This window comes from Dothidotthia symphoricarpi (assembly GCF_010015815.1).
Source record: "Dothidotthia symphoricarpi CBS 119687 unplaced genomic scaffold P153scaffold_6, whole genome shotgun sequence".
Lineage (NCBI taxonomy): Eukaryota > Fungi > Ascomycota > Dothideomycetes > Pleosporales > Dothidotthiaceae > Dothidotthia > Dothidotthia symphoricarpi.
Genome location: NW_022985013.1, coordinates 280,958 through 293,800, shown reverse-complemented (window position 1 = coordinate 293,800; position 12,843 = coordinate 280,958). Strand labels below are relative to the sequence as shown.

General features: G+C 56.8%; 10 protein-coding genes across 10 annotated transcripts; 6 read left to right on the top strand and 4 right to left on the bottom strand.

Annotated features, from left to right (window-relative positions):
• Positions 1-260: 260 nt before the first annotated feature.
• On the top strand, positions 261-1,047 carry P153DRAFT_286846 (uncharacterized protein; the record flags this gene model as incomplete). Its single annotated transcript, XM_033663492.1, has 2 exons — positions 261-309; positions 368-1,047. The coding sequence occupies 2 exons, from the start codon at positions 261-263 to the stop codon at positions 1,045-1,047; spliced, it is 729 nt and encodes a 242-aa protein (XP_033525706.1).
• Positions 1,048-1,184: 137 nt separating this feature from the next.
• Positions 1,185-2,078, top strand: P153DRAFT_416227 (uncharacterized protein; the record flags this gene model as incomplete). The annotated part of the gene is made up of 2 exons (XM_033672148.1): positions 1,185-2,012; positions 2,065-2,078. Exons 1-2 carry the CDS (start codon positions 1,478-1,480, stop codon positions 2,076-2,078), a joined length of 549 nt encoding a protein of 182 aa, XP_033525705.1. The 5' UTR covers positions 1,185-1,477.
• Positions 2,079-2,422: 344 nt separating this feature from the next.
• P153DRAFT_355128 (uncharacterized protein) lies at positions 2,423-3,870 on the bottom strand (the record flags this gene model as incomplete). The annotated part of the gene is made up of 4 exons (XM_033666554.1): positions 2,423-2,645; positions 2,702-3,160; positions 3,228-3,536; positions 3,590-3,870. The coding sequence occupies 4 exons, from the start codon at positions 3,868-3,870 to the stop codon at positions 2,423-2,425; spliced, it is 1,272 nt and encodes a 423-aa protein (XP_033525704.1).
• Positions 3,871-4,303: 433 nt separating this feature from the next.
• On the top strand, positions 4,304-6,592 carry P153DRAFT_394666 (uncharacterized protein; the record flags this gene model as incomplete). The annotated part of the gene is made up of 2 exons (XM_033671329.1): positions 4,304-4,519; positions 4,613-6,592. 2 exons carry the CDS (start codon positions 4,304-4,306, stop codon positions 6,590-6,592), a joined length of 2,196 nt encoding a protein of 731 aa, XP_033525703.1.
• Positions 6,593-6,923: 331 nt separating this feature from the next.
• Positions 6,924-7,761, bottom strand: P153DRAFT_383427 (HSP20-like chaperone; the record flags this gene model as incomplete). The annotated part of the gene is made up of 3 exons (XM_033670232.1): positions 6,924-7,301; positions 7,352-7,680; positions 7,740-7,761. The coding sequence occupies 3 exons, from the start codon at positions 7,759-7,761 to the stop codon at positions 6,924-6,926; spliced, it is 729 nt and encodes a 242-aa protein (XP_033525702.1).
• P153DRAFT_364915 (uncharacterized protein) lies at positions 7,743-8,172 on the top strand. The gene has a single exon (XM_033667708.1). The coding sequence runs from the start codon at positions 7,800-7,802 to the stop codon at positions 8,070-8,072; it is 273 nt and encodes a 90-aa protein (XP_033525701.1). The 5' UTR covers positions 7,743-7,799; the 3' UTR covers positions 8,073-8,172.
• A 165-nt stretch (positions 8,173-8,337) lies between these two features.
• P153DRAFT_286077 (uncharacterized protein) lies at positions 8,338-9,081 on the top strand (the record flags this gene model as incomplete). The annotated part of the gene is made up of 2 exons (XM_033663438.1): positions 8,338-8,385; positions 8,443-9,081. 2 exons carry the CDS (start codon positions 8,338-8,340, stop codon positions 9,079-9,081), a joined length of 687 nt encoding a protein of 228 aa, XP_033525700.1.
• A 173-nt stretch (positions 9,082-9,254) lies between these two features.
• On the bottom strand, positions 9,255-9,992 carry P153DRAFT_270994 (uncharacterized protein; the record flags this gene model as incomplete). The annotated part of the gene is made up of 1 exon (XM_033662899.1): positions 9,255-9,992. A coding segment is annotated over one exon (738 nt), but the record flags the coding sequence as incomplete, so codon positions are not given.
• Positions 9,993-10,034: 42 nt separating this feature from the next.
• Positions 10,035-11,144, top strand: P153DRAFT_364913 (HAD-like protein). Its single transcript, XM_033667707.1, has one exon. It carries the CDS (start codon positions 10,225-10,227, stop codon positions 11,092-11,094), a length of 870 nt encoding a protein of 289 aa, XP_033525698.1. The 5' UTR covers positions 10,035-10,224; the 3' UTR covers positions 11,095-11,144.
• Positions 11,145-11,257: 113 nt separating this feature from the next.
• On the bottom strand, positions 11,258-12,595 carry P153DRAFT_335518 (MFS general substrate transporter; the record flags this gene model as incomplete). Its single annotated transcript, XM_033665658.1, has 2 exons — positions 11,258-11,953; positions 12,002-12,595. 2 exons carry the CDS (start codon positions 12,593-12,595, stop codon positions 11,258-11,260), a joined length of 1,290 nt encoding a protein of 429 aa, XP_033525697.1.
• Positions 12,596-12,843: the final 248 nt, after the last annotated feature.

The window sequence follows — 12,843 nt, the reverse complement described above, 5'->3', positions numbered from 1 at the left end:
TTGTCACCAATTCGCTGTTGTATCTTAACGTTTCCCGTTTCAATAGAAGCATATTTGCAGCTTTAAGACATAGTAAGTTTCTAGACGTTTTTTTTAAATTTTCAAATACCAGCCGGCTGTTCATGTCAGGCACCACAAGGCTCAAGTTCGCGGTTTCCACGCTAGTTCACCAGGCGCCTTATCGATAAGAAAAAGTTTATGCATCGACGTCCCGATTCTACAGACTACCGCAGAACAATCCAACAACGACAGAACCAAATATGTCAGACACGCAGACCAATCCTTTTATCAAAAGCCTCGCTTCGAGTGGTATGCATCCCCCACCTTTCGCGTACGAGCGGACTATGCGCTAACACCGCATTCGCAGAGAAGAAGATTCGCGACAATGCCCTGGAGTCGCTGCGAACCTACCTCACAGCGCAGAAACAGATTGCAGAGCTAGATCTGTTAAAACTATGGAAAGGTCTTTTCTACTGCCTGTGGATGCAAGACAAACCCGCGCTACAACAGCAGCTCTCCCGCGACCTCGCCGCCCTCGTCCCCGTCCTGCGCAAAGCTGTCGTCTTGCCTTTCATCCGCGCCTTCTGGCTGACTATGGCGCGCGAATGGTCGCATATCGAAGCACTGAGACTAGACAAATATCTCTATCTCATTCGCCAGTACCTCAACACTTCGTTCACGTTTCTTGCGCGCAGGCATTGGAAGACAACGGTGCTGCAGGAGTGGAATAATATTGTGGAGGAAACGCCGCTGGAGCCGACGAACATGAAGATCCCGAACGGGCTGCGATACCACGTGTTGGATATCTGGGTCGACGAACTGGCGAAGGTGGAGGAAGGGTGGGAGAAAGAGGAAAAACGAGAGACTTTGGAGACGTTGGTACAGCCCATTGAGAAGCTGGCCAAGGAGGGCAAATTAAAGGTTCTGAGGGTCGCGGCGAAGGAGTGTCTCGCGGATGAGCGCCTACGGGCCTGGAGAGGGCAGGAGGATGAGGAGATGGTGGATGAAGAGGAAGAGGAAGAGGAGGAGTGGGGAGGATTTGAGTAGGGGGTTCTGCTGACTATTGGAGACATGGAGAAGAGTTGCATATCTTTCCAGCGAGGCGTTTACGGTGGTCGCATTGTTTTTTGGGGTATGCTAAAAGTTTGGGTTTCAGGCTGCGTTGGAAGTCGTCTAGAACCTATGCTTAATTGCGAGTTCTGTGATGACGGCGGTATATATCAGCTCTCGCCAAGAACACCTCAGCAAATCCAAAGATTGGTCTAAATCACAGTGATCCTAAACGCCATTCGACGCGACACTGAACGCGTTAAAAGCGCCATGCGCGTGCATGACGTCAACTCCCCAAAGACTATGACGACTACACCCATCCTCTCAACTTCCCAAAAACCCCCCTTAAGATCACCATCTCCTCCAAACCCAACCGTAGCTCCATCCCAACTCCCAAACACCGCCAACACCCCCCCAAAACCAAAAAATGTCCACCAAATCCCCCGCCACAAACCCGACTATCACCCCGGACCCAAAAAACACAGGCTCCACAATCCGCAAAGCCTTCCTCACCGAAGCAATCGCAAACCTCTTCACCATCCCCTTGATAACAAACACGCACCTCGTCCTCTCCTTCCTGCTCGCCCACCCCGCCCGCGACACAACCCCCTCAACAGTCCTCTTCGCGCGCCTCTTCGGCGGCATCGTCGTTGGCGGGTTGACGTCCGCGCTCTTATCCGGGTACTCCAACACGCGGAATGGGATTGAGAGTCGGCGGCCGACGTACTTGATGCTGGGGATTGGCGAGGCGATGTTGATTCCGATTTTGGTGCTTGAGGCGCTGAAGGGGGGTGCGGCGGGGGCGGCGTTGACGCCGAGGGTTGCGTGGGGGAGTGTTGGGTTGCTTGCTCCGCCGTTGGTGTGGAGATTGTATGTTTTGCTTGTTAGGCCGGATTTGTTGGGGAGGTATACGGATGGGGAGGGGAAGAAGGGGGGAGTGGATGGGGGGAGTGGGACGACTTGTGAGTTTTGATCAAGGTTGAGAGGGAGTGAGGGTTGCTGACATGTTTTTAGATGGCTCGTTGTAGGTACTTGTGAACTGGGCTTCGCAGGGCTGGGTCGCTTGGATGGTTTCGGCGATGTTTCTATGAGGGTAACGTTATTTGGATCTGGTTATGGTCGTAGAGGCTCAATGATGTGGTTTGGCAGATCGATTGATATGTTTTAAGCACAATCCCAACCTTTTGTAATATCTTTGTATATGTATATCTCGCCGTGAATAACACTCACGAGCGTGTATATATGCTCTCTTGCAAACGTCTTCCGAGGACAGAGTTCCAGTAAAAGACAGTTTGCTAACTGCTATTGCTTGTGTTACCTGCATAGTGACGTGCCTTGATGTTCAATCCAGATTTGTTCCTTTCCATCCACATCACGAGAACGCAAACGGACATCTTCCCCTCTCGCCCGACAGAAGCCGGTCTCGTGTGGCCTCACACTCACCCAAGCCAGACTTTTCAAGCTTCTTAGGACCAATCTCAAAGATCTTGTAACCTTCAGGTTTGTACATCTTGCCGTCGGGGTAAGGGCCGCCAATAGCCCAGCGGAACCAGGCCAGGGGAGAATTGCGGGAGAAGAATGTCGCCTTTACATACCTGTTTAGAATTAGTACCTTGCATGATTATGAAGAATTATGTCGGACTCGACTTACCAAGGCTCGCTGTCGTATTGGCTCATGTAGTATCTCCCCGTCTTCGGATCGGGTTCATCTGATGTAGGGTCGAAACGTAGAGCATACGGACGAGGCGGGATGAGATACTTCATGAACAGTTTCCGCACGCTGAACACGAACTCGATGGTCTTGAGGTATGCCGGGGACGGATCATCGTACAGCATGGCACGTCTCAATCTCTCGTCCATGAGCGCTGCCACACAGTCCTTGCCGAAGAGTCTGAACGGGCCTGGTACGTCGGCGAGGAGGATGCGGGTTGTTTCTTCGGCGAGTTGGTGGTTGTGCTTGTTGGGGACCATGCAGCGGCGCTCGTAGACGTCGGCCCATTCGCGCATGTCTTCGAAGAATTCGAGGCCGTCTTTGAAGGAGGTGGGTCCGTGGCGGAGTTCTGAGTAGTCGATTTCCATGGCGTCGCCGATTACTTTCCAGTGTGTTCCTCTGGGGGTGTGTTAGAGGGTGGTGTTTTTGATATGATGTTGTGCTAGGTATGATGAATTATGCTTACATTGCACAGATTTCCATGGGTGTCAGTGTCCTCCATTCGTATAGTCGGACCCATCTTTCTACTTCTAGAACAAAGAGTGATAGCGTGTAGAGCATATCGTCGTTGCTGATTAGCTTCGCCTTCTGATATCTGCTATGGAGGTAATTCATGCGGGCAATCGCTGAAGTAGCACGCTCAGAAGTGGGAGAGTGGCCGAGAAACTCGATGATGAGAATACTTGTGTCGGTATAGCGTCGTCCAGCATATTCAACGTTGCTAAGCTGCTGGGTGTCGCAAAGTAGTTTCGAGATTGAAGGGATGCCATAAGTCCTGGGACGCGTGTTAGTAGGATCCAAAGTAGTGGTAAAGATTGATGTATTTACTTGAACAAGGCAAAAGCTAGGGCTTTACCACTCATCCATGGGAATTCAAGACTTTGGACATATCGTATGATCTGCCAGGCGTCCTCGGCGGTCATCTTCTGGAAGTCCTCGCGGGTCTTGTAGGGCAGCTGGGCATGTTTCCTGTCGCGCCGAAGATAGCGCAGGCCTCTGCAAAGCGCGACGTAGCATACAAGTGCACCCAGACATGTAGTCGCCCGGAATCCTAGCTTCCCAACGGTTTGCTCCTTGATTAGAGAAAGATCAATGTATGGTAACTTCATCGTGTAGCGTAGTCAGCAAGACTTTGACGTCCAGCACTCAACCTCAGCAGGGGTTAGGAAGGCCCGATTCGACTTTGGATGTGAACTGGTTGTCAGTGACTCTCTGAACACATGAAGAAGAAGAGGAACTCTGCTGTAGATCAATGTCAGAGAACATTGAGTCGTTAATTAATCTACGGATTGTTCCGATGCCATCGAACCATTGATGCATGGGTAGAACTGGTTGAACCCTGCAAGTCCATGGCTGCCACGGCATGCTATTGCATAAGTGTACACATGCGGACAGTGAGATGTACAAATGGGCACAAATGGGTCGATAAGGCTGACACACAGGACTGAACCCTGACGAGATGCGGCGCCTGCTGTCCCGGCGCCCCACCACTCCCCGCACTAAAACCACCTACTGGTAACTTACAGCCAGGCCAGCACGTGGATGCACACCGACTCGCCTACCGCCTGCATCATTCTGCCATCGCAAAACCACCAACGTCGAGAGAGGACCATGGGCCGCCGACCGAACCAGCTCATCCTCGAGTACTTTGAGCGCGGCCCCAAGCTCGAAGATGCAAGCAACCGCTACCAGCACACGTGCAAGTCGTGCGGCGAGCGCTTTGCCAAAGGCCGGATCGACAGCCTCACAAGCCATCTGGTGAGGACAAGGGCGTGCTGGACGGCGTGCGGGACCAGCTAACATTGACTCTTGGTGAAAAAATGCCCTGCGCTGCCCCTCCGCGACCGCCAGCGCGCGCTGCTGCAGTTCCACGAGCTGCCTCTGCCCGACAGCATGGCCAACGGCCACGGCCAGATGCACACCGGCCAGAACATGCGCCTGCCCTATGCGCCCTCGAAGCAGCTCTCTGCCCTGGAGACGCTGGCCGAGGTGTCGCGCCAGCACCTGGACCTGTCGGGGAAGCGCGTGCAGGACAAGCACGGCCTGCTCGACGAGTTCCTCGTGCACGACGACCGACCCGAAGGCGCCCATGATATGGCTGGACTGTCGCAGGGAGATGCGCCCGCACTCCCCTCCGTGTGCCAGTTCCCAGGCCCGCTGCACCACTCGCCCACCAACTCGCCGCACATGGGCCACATGCCGCTGTCAGGTGCTGCATCAATGGCGCACATGGCTCCCTCGCTCGTCATGGCGGCCTCGGCAGCAAACGAGCTCATGCCTCTGACCAACGGGCTCACTGGGGAGTCGGACATGAGTCTGGGGTCAGGTATCAATGGCATGTCGGACAAGCTGTTCCACACCCAAGGCCGCTCGCCATGGCCACCTCTGCAGCCGAGTCCGCTCGAGTCGTTGCTGCAAGACCACGGCAAGCATCCGTTGCTGCCAAAGGACGAGCATTCAACCCACGACATGTCGCATGCACGACCCCTCGCCATGAATCCGAGCACCCAGGCACACTTCACCACCGACTTCAGCATGAACCAGAAGCCACTGAAGCCCAAGGTGAGGGGGCGCTTCTCCGACTCCAGGCGCAAAGAGGTCCAGGAAGTACGGAAACGGGGCGCATGCATCCGGTGTCGCATGCTGAAAAAGCCATGCTCTGGAGAAAACCCATGCAACACATGTCAGAACGTCGAGAGCGCGCGGTTGTGGAAGCAGCCCTGTATACGCACTCGAATCGCCGAAGAGTTCAATCTCTACAGCGCAGGCCTGCATGGAGTTCTGGCGTACCACGTCACCAACCAGGCGAAAGGGCAGATACGGCTTGATCAAACACCAGGGCGCATAGAAGCTACACACCATCCAGATTCCGGCATATTCGCGACTTTCACACCGCTGAAATGCCAACACGCTCAAGCGTCTCAAAACGCCGACATCGACCCCGCCATGTTCGGCGCAATCCCCTCGCCAGACGTCGAACTAATCGACGGCGACGACGACATCGGCGGAAAACTCGACCTCTACATCAAGAAAATCAGCCCCTACTTCTTCGACACAGAAGACTCACCTTTCATGAAAACCACCCAACGCACAGCCTCCAGCATGATCCCCCCCAACAACACCAACCCCGACGGCCTCCTCCCCAAAGCCCTAGAACTATGGACATACACCCGCATCCTCACCTCCCCCGACACAGCCTGGCACCTCTTCTCCAACCCCTCCCTCGCCCCGACACTCACCCCCGCCGTCCTCTCCCCACCCGACTCCCTCTCCCCACCCCGCACCCCCATATCCCCCTTCGCCCACCCCACCTCCCACAACCTCATCAAAGCGCAACTCCTCGGCGCAGCCGAAAAACGCGCCGCAGCCCTATCCCGCACACTCATGAACGACCTGGAGCGCCGTCTGCTGCAGCGCCAACAAGCCAACCCGTTCGAAACCTTCCTCGTCGCTGTCATCCTCCTCGCCTGCGTAGAGCGCATGTGCTGGCTCTTCCGCACCTGGGAACTCCCCACTGATGCTGCGACCCGCAACCCCAAATGGCCGCTCGATAAACCGCCAGCCTTCTTCTCGCAGCAGGGCGAGCGGTTTAGCGATACGGTGAATATGCTGCTTAAGATGCGGGGGGTGCCGCCGAAGCCTGTCCCGAGGAGTGGGGATGGGGTGTTGGTTGTGTGGGGGGAGGAGGGGGATGGGAAGGTTAGGGAGTGGTATGAGGGGATTGGCGTGTCGGGGGGGATGCTGGATGAGCGTGCTGCGGCGCGGTTTGTGGGTGAGGGGCCGAGGGAGTGGGAATTGAAGTTTGTGGGGAAGATTATTCGTGGGGATTGAGGGGGGTGGGTAGATGGAAATGTGTTGTTGTGCTGTTTCGCTTCTTCATGATGTGATCTTTTTTTTTACGGCAGTCGTCAAACAGACAAGCGCAATTGTAGAAACTCAAGACAAATACAAAGTCAGGGTCAGACGGTAAAATGTATTTTCTTCCAGTCATATTTCATATCGTAGCTCCGCCGGGCCAAAGTTCCGAAGAAAGAAAAAAAAAGCCTCATCATGCGTTTTCCCACCATATTTCCATTCAGAATCGCTGCATCGCCTCGCGGTGACGGGGGGGTGGGGAATCTTGCCAGTCATTCATTCATTCGTAAGGACGTAATGGGGTCGTCTAAGCAATTTCCTCAATCTTGGGCTTGTCGGTTGCCGCGGCTGGGACGGCCACAGGCTTGTCCTCGTCGTCCTCGAGCGCGGGCATGTCCTCGTCGTCGTCATCGCTGCTCTCGCCGCCGTCCATGCCAGCCATGCCGGGCATGCCGCCCATTCCAGGCATGCCGCCCATGCCACCACCGCCCATACCGGCCATCATGCTGGCCATGTCCATGCCGCCCATGCCACCGGCGCCGCCGAGCTTGCTGAAGTCGATACCGCCGAAGCCGCCGTCGCCGCCGGGGCCGCCGGGACCACCAGGGCCGCCAGCACCGCCCATTGGATTCATCTGGTTCATGTCCTCCTCGGGCGCCTCATCCTGCTCGTCCTCGTCGACCCACTGAGAGGCGTTAGCATTTGATTTAATATATTCTTACAGCAAAGACTCACCTTGTCGAAGTTGGTCTTGAGGAAGTGCATCTTCTTGTTGTCCTTGAGCAGACGGGGCCAGTACTCCTCCTTGAGGTCCTTCTTGCGCAGTACCAGCGAGACGTCGCGGCCGCTGTGCTGGATCTTGGACTCCTTGGGGTCGATCTCGGCGAAGAACTCGAGGTCGATGGCGTATGTGACCTTCTTGGACGTCGAGGCGCCCTTGAAGGTGAGCTTTGTGGGTTGCAGGTCGAGCTTCAGGTCCGCCTCGGGGATATCGGCCGCGACAATCGTGACGAAGACGTAGTTCTTCTCCGGGTCGCTGGTCGATGAGCGCTGGGCCCAGGTGACTGCGCATGTTAGCGTAGGGACCGACGTGGGCTGGGGCAAGGCTGCAGCTGCAGCGTACCTTCTGGCGTGACGGTCGACATGGTGGATGTGGTGGGGGTCCAGTCGCGAGAGGGATCCAATGTGTGTGTATGTGGGTGTGTCGGGGAGTGTGAAGGCTGAAGAAGCAGGTGTGTGTGTGAGTGTGTGGTTAGTGAGGGAGGCGTGTTTGTTGCGTAGTGGAGTTGAGAGAAATGCGTGTTGTGGAGGGACTAGCGTGGAAAGCACTAGAAAGCCAAAGCTTCACCAACAGGACGACCCGACTGGCGCAGCGCGGGCAGCTGTCATCATGAGCATTACGAGCTTCATGGTCACGGGATTTCACAGCATAGTCAACTCGGGATCCGCCATGTGAAGACTGTGTGTGGCCTGCCAGCTCTTCTACTGGCAGCTGGTCGAGGTTTGCAACGTGCAGAGGTACGCGGGGCACGAAACGTCACCACTGGTCCGAGCGAGCCCCGGCCCCGTCGCTCTCTCAGCATCCGGACACGCCAGGCACGCTGGTCTCGAGCAGACACCTGCATACCCTCACAACAAAAGAGCACGCGTTGGATTCCGGCACCATCAAGCCCGCCACCCCGCGACCCGCACTGCGGCCCTAGACACACTGCGCGCCCACTATGGAGACCATCCGCGGTCTCCTGTGGAAGCCGACGCCAGAGGAGCAGGTACCCACCCTCGTCCCCAACTCTCCCCAAACCACACCCCCTAACCTTCCCCCGTAGAAGCGCAAATGCAACGCCCTGGTGCGCCAAAACGTGCGCAAACTCGACCGCGACATCCAGCAGCTCAAGGCCACGGAGCAAAAGACCAAGACGCTCATCCTGCAGTCGTCCAAGCGCGCCCAACGCAACCCCTCCATGGCCAAGCAGGCAAACCAGGACGTCCGCATCTTCGCCCGCGAACTAGTGCGCATCCGCAAGCAGAACTCGCGCCTGCAGACGAGCAAAGCACAGCTGCAGTCCGTGCAGATGCAGGTCAACGAGGCCTTTTCCGTGCGCAGGATCGAGGGCTCGATTAAAGCGTCCACGGGCATCATGCGCGACGTCAACAGTCTGGTCAGGTTACCCGAGCTCATGGGCACGATGCGCGAGCTGAGCTCCGAGCTCATGAAGGCGGGCATTATTGAGGAGATGGTCGATGATACGTTGATGGATAATGAGATGCTGGAGGGTGAGGAGGGTGAGGCTGAGGAGGAGGTCGATAAGGTGCTGTCGGATATCCTCAAGGATCGACTGCCGGCTAGCAAGGCGAAGGAGGACGATCTGCCAACGCCTGCGCAGGCAGAGGAGGAAGACGAAGAGGAGGACCAGGCGGAGATGTTGGCCCAGATGAGGGGCAGGCTGGAGGCGCTCAAGAGCTGAGCACTTGTTTTGTGGATATGACAGTACAGTGGAACGGCGTTTGGGAGCGTCATGCACAACGTTTAACAGGCGAATTGAGGGATACCAAGAACCGTGTCCAGAAAACGCATCTAATCAATGACACTATTTCCGCATTTGCATTGGGGTATCTTCTGCACAAGCGCTCACTTCCCGCCGGCGTTCTGGTCAAAGTTCATGCTATACCCCCCACTCTTCTCATCTTTCGTGAATTGGAAGTTCTCCGTACTCAACCCAAACGGCTTCAGCATCCCATTCCCCAACTGCTTCAACTTGCCCATCATATCCGCCATCTCACTATCCTTCGCCTCATCCAACTCGCGCGGTAACCTCCGCATCGCCACCTGCACAGCCTGTCTATCCAGGCCAGAAAGCTGATGTGGCGGCCGCACCAGCGCCTGATAGTCCTCCAGCGCGCCCTGAAGAGACGACCACCCCCCGACCTGATGTCGCGCCTTAGCACGCCGTAGCATGGCCTTAGTCCGCAGTTTCTGAACATCGTGTATCGAGTGATTTGTACGCGTGAGCGCATCGAGCAGGACTTCCGTGCTATCGTCGACCTCGCCCACCACGCCGCCCTCGCCTTTTTCCGCCTCAACCCCCCCTTTCTCCCGAATAAGCGGCGGGTCGAGCTTGTCCAGCGCGTCGAGGGCCTGTGTCGCGCTCTCGACGGCGTGCTTCCATTCTGACAGCTTGAGCTGGCAGGCGGCCATGTTGGAGCGCAGGACGGCGATGTCGTATTCGAGGTAGGTAGGGCATAGCGCGAGGGCTTTTTCGTAGCCTTGGATTGCGGAGCTGTAGTCGCCTGAGGTGAAGGTTTTGTTTGCGGAGGACTTTTCGGCGTTGCTTTCCGAGAGGAGTTGGTGTTCTTCTTCTGGGGGGAAGATTTCGGGGATGGGCGCGTCGGAGGGCATTTTTCGATGGTGGGTAGGGAAGTGAGGGTGGGTTTGTTTGCAGGGTGTTGATGTGTGGCTGTTGTGGTGGGGTTGCGACGGAATGTGCCCCGCTATGTGGGGTACATCGACGTCCATACATCTGAGTGTTGACATGAAGTCTGGACTACAATCTCCAATTGCACCACCCCGACAACCCCAACCCAGCACCACCTCTACAAAACACGTCGCCATGGCCTCCCCCAACACCACCGCCAACCCGCCCCCGCCCCGCATCCGCGCAGCGCTCTTCGACATGGACGGTCTGCTCATCGACTCGGAAGACCTGTACACAATCGTCACCAACACGATCCTCGCGCGATACTCCCGCCCCTCCCTCCCCTGGTCCATAAAAGCGCAACTGCAAGGCCGCCCAGGCCCCCAAGCCGGCGCAATCTTCCACTCATGGGCACAGCTCCCCATCCCACACGAGCAATTCCTCGCCGAGCAGAAGCAGCTGCAAACCGAGCTCTTCCCCTCCACACAACCACTCCCCGGCGTCACGCAGCTCCTCCCCGGCCTGAAGAAAAGACACGTTCACATGGCCCTCGCGACGAGCAGCCACGCGGCCAACTTCCGCCTCAAGAGCGCACATCTGACGGATTTATTCGCGTACTTTGCGCCCGAGCACCGGGTTTTGGGCGACGATCCGCGGATCCCTGCGGGAAGGGGGAAACCCGCGCCGGATATTTATCTGCTTGCGCTGTCGACGCTGAATAAGACGCTTGAGGAGCGGGGGGAGCCGCTTATTAGGCCGGAGGAGTGTCTGGTGTTTGAGGATAGCGTGCCGGGTGTTGAGTCGGGGCGTAGGGCTGGCATGCAGGTTGTGTGGTGTCCGCATCCGGAGCTGTTGCTCGAGTATAAGGGCAGGGAGAAGGAGGTTATGGCGGGGTTGACGGGGGCGCATAAGGAGGGTGAGGAGGGGCAGCTGGAGAAGACGGAAAGGGATGTTAAGGAGGGGAAGAGGAGGGTTGGGATGCCGGGGGAGATTGATGATGGGTGGACGAGGTTGCTTGGGAGTTTGGAGGGGTTTCCGTATGAGAGTTTTGGGATGGTGGAGTAGGTGTGGGTAGATGTAGAGGGAAGACTGTTAGAGATAGAAATAGAAATAGAATTACAAGTAGACTCACCCCTGATGACAGTCACAAAGTGCAAGCCCAAAAGCTAACTTTTACCAGAATCCATATATACCTATATCCCCAAACTTCTACGCCCTACACCCTTCCTCAATCACCACCCACCCCCGGACTCACTCTCCGTCCCACCCTTGCAAACACACACCAAACCCCCAACCCCACCACCAACAGCCCAAGAACCGCATACCGAAACACCCCAATCCCCCACCCCTCCACAACAGCCCCAATCCCAAACGGCAACAACCCGCCCCCAACCTGCCCCACAGACGCCACAAACGACACACCCGCAACATGCATCTCCCGCGGCAACACCTGCGTCAAAACCACCACCCCAGACGGGAACAACGGGCCCATAACAACCCCCAACACGCTCATAAGCACAAGCGACACAACGGGCCCCCGCACCACAACAAACACGCCTTGAATCGCAATTGCGCATGCGAAATATAAGATCGTAGCGCGCCGCACTCCGATCCTATCCGTTGCGGGACCCAGGCTGAGACGCCCGATCGCCATGCCGGTCCAGAAGCCCGAGGACGTCAGGCCGGAGAGGTAAGGCGAGGCGTGCCGGCTGCGCTGCATGAAGGATACGACCCAGCCCGAGATCGCGGTTTCGACGCCCACGTCAGCGAGGAAGTAGGCTGCGCAGAGCCAGGTGGCGGGGTGCGTGAGGAGTGCTTTTGTGCTGTGTGAGGTGGCAGAGGGGCGGGAGTGGTGGTACACAACTGCGCTCTGGTGTCTGAATGCTGTGGTTAGGGATGTGAGGGATAGTAGGGAAATGCCGGCCTGGGTGCGTGTTAGATGTATATGTGGAAAGGTTTCTGCGAGACGTACAAGCACATAGTACCACTCGAACCACGCGCGCCGTCGAGCAGTCAAAAGCGTAACAATCAACGGACCGACCGCCGCACCCGCAGAATACGCCCCATGCAGCAATCCCGACACCGTATTCGCCCTCTCCATCGTGCCCGCCCACGCGCACCACGACCCATCAAGGAGTCCCGAACCCAGACCCTGCACCGCAAAGCCCAGCAGCACGACGCCGAAACGAAGATGCGCCCCAATCAGCCCCGCGGCGAGTATCTGCAGCAAAGGCCCTAGGACCGCGATCCCGCGCTGCCCGAATTGGTGGTGCATTGCACTGCTTAGTTGCGCGGCGGCGATGTAGCCCAGCGGTCCCGCGACGAAGATTAGTGATACGTGGAGGTCGGTGAGGGTGTAGTGGTGGGAGATTAGGGGGAGGGTGACGCCCGTGGAGGAGTTGAAGAGGCCGAGTGTGGTGAAGGAGAACATTGCTGCGGCGATTTTTAGGTTTAGGGGGGCGGACTTTGGGGGGAGGGTGGGTTTGCTGGTGCTGCTGGTTGGAGTGCTTGCGCGGTGGCCGAGTAAGGGGGGGTAGACTTCATCTGGGGGGCTTTGGGGTGGCATGTTGATGGGTTGGGTGTTGTGGGCTATTAGAGTTGATGTTGATATCGCTGTTTGTGTTTCAGTGAGGTTGTGGGTTTCCACAGGGCCATTGATGGGCACTGCTACTCTATATCACAGGCCGAGGGAGACTTTCAGTACTGGGACGGGGAGGATGTTCAAAGTACTTGCGCCGGTCGGACTGTGTAGTCGAGGAGTTTAGTATGGCTTGGCTAGTGGCTGGTACGCGTGACGTCATCTTTTGTCTATAT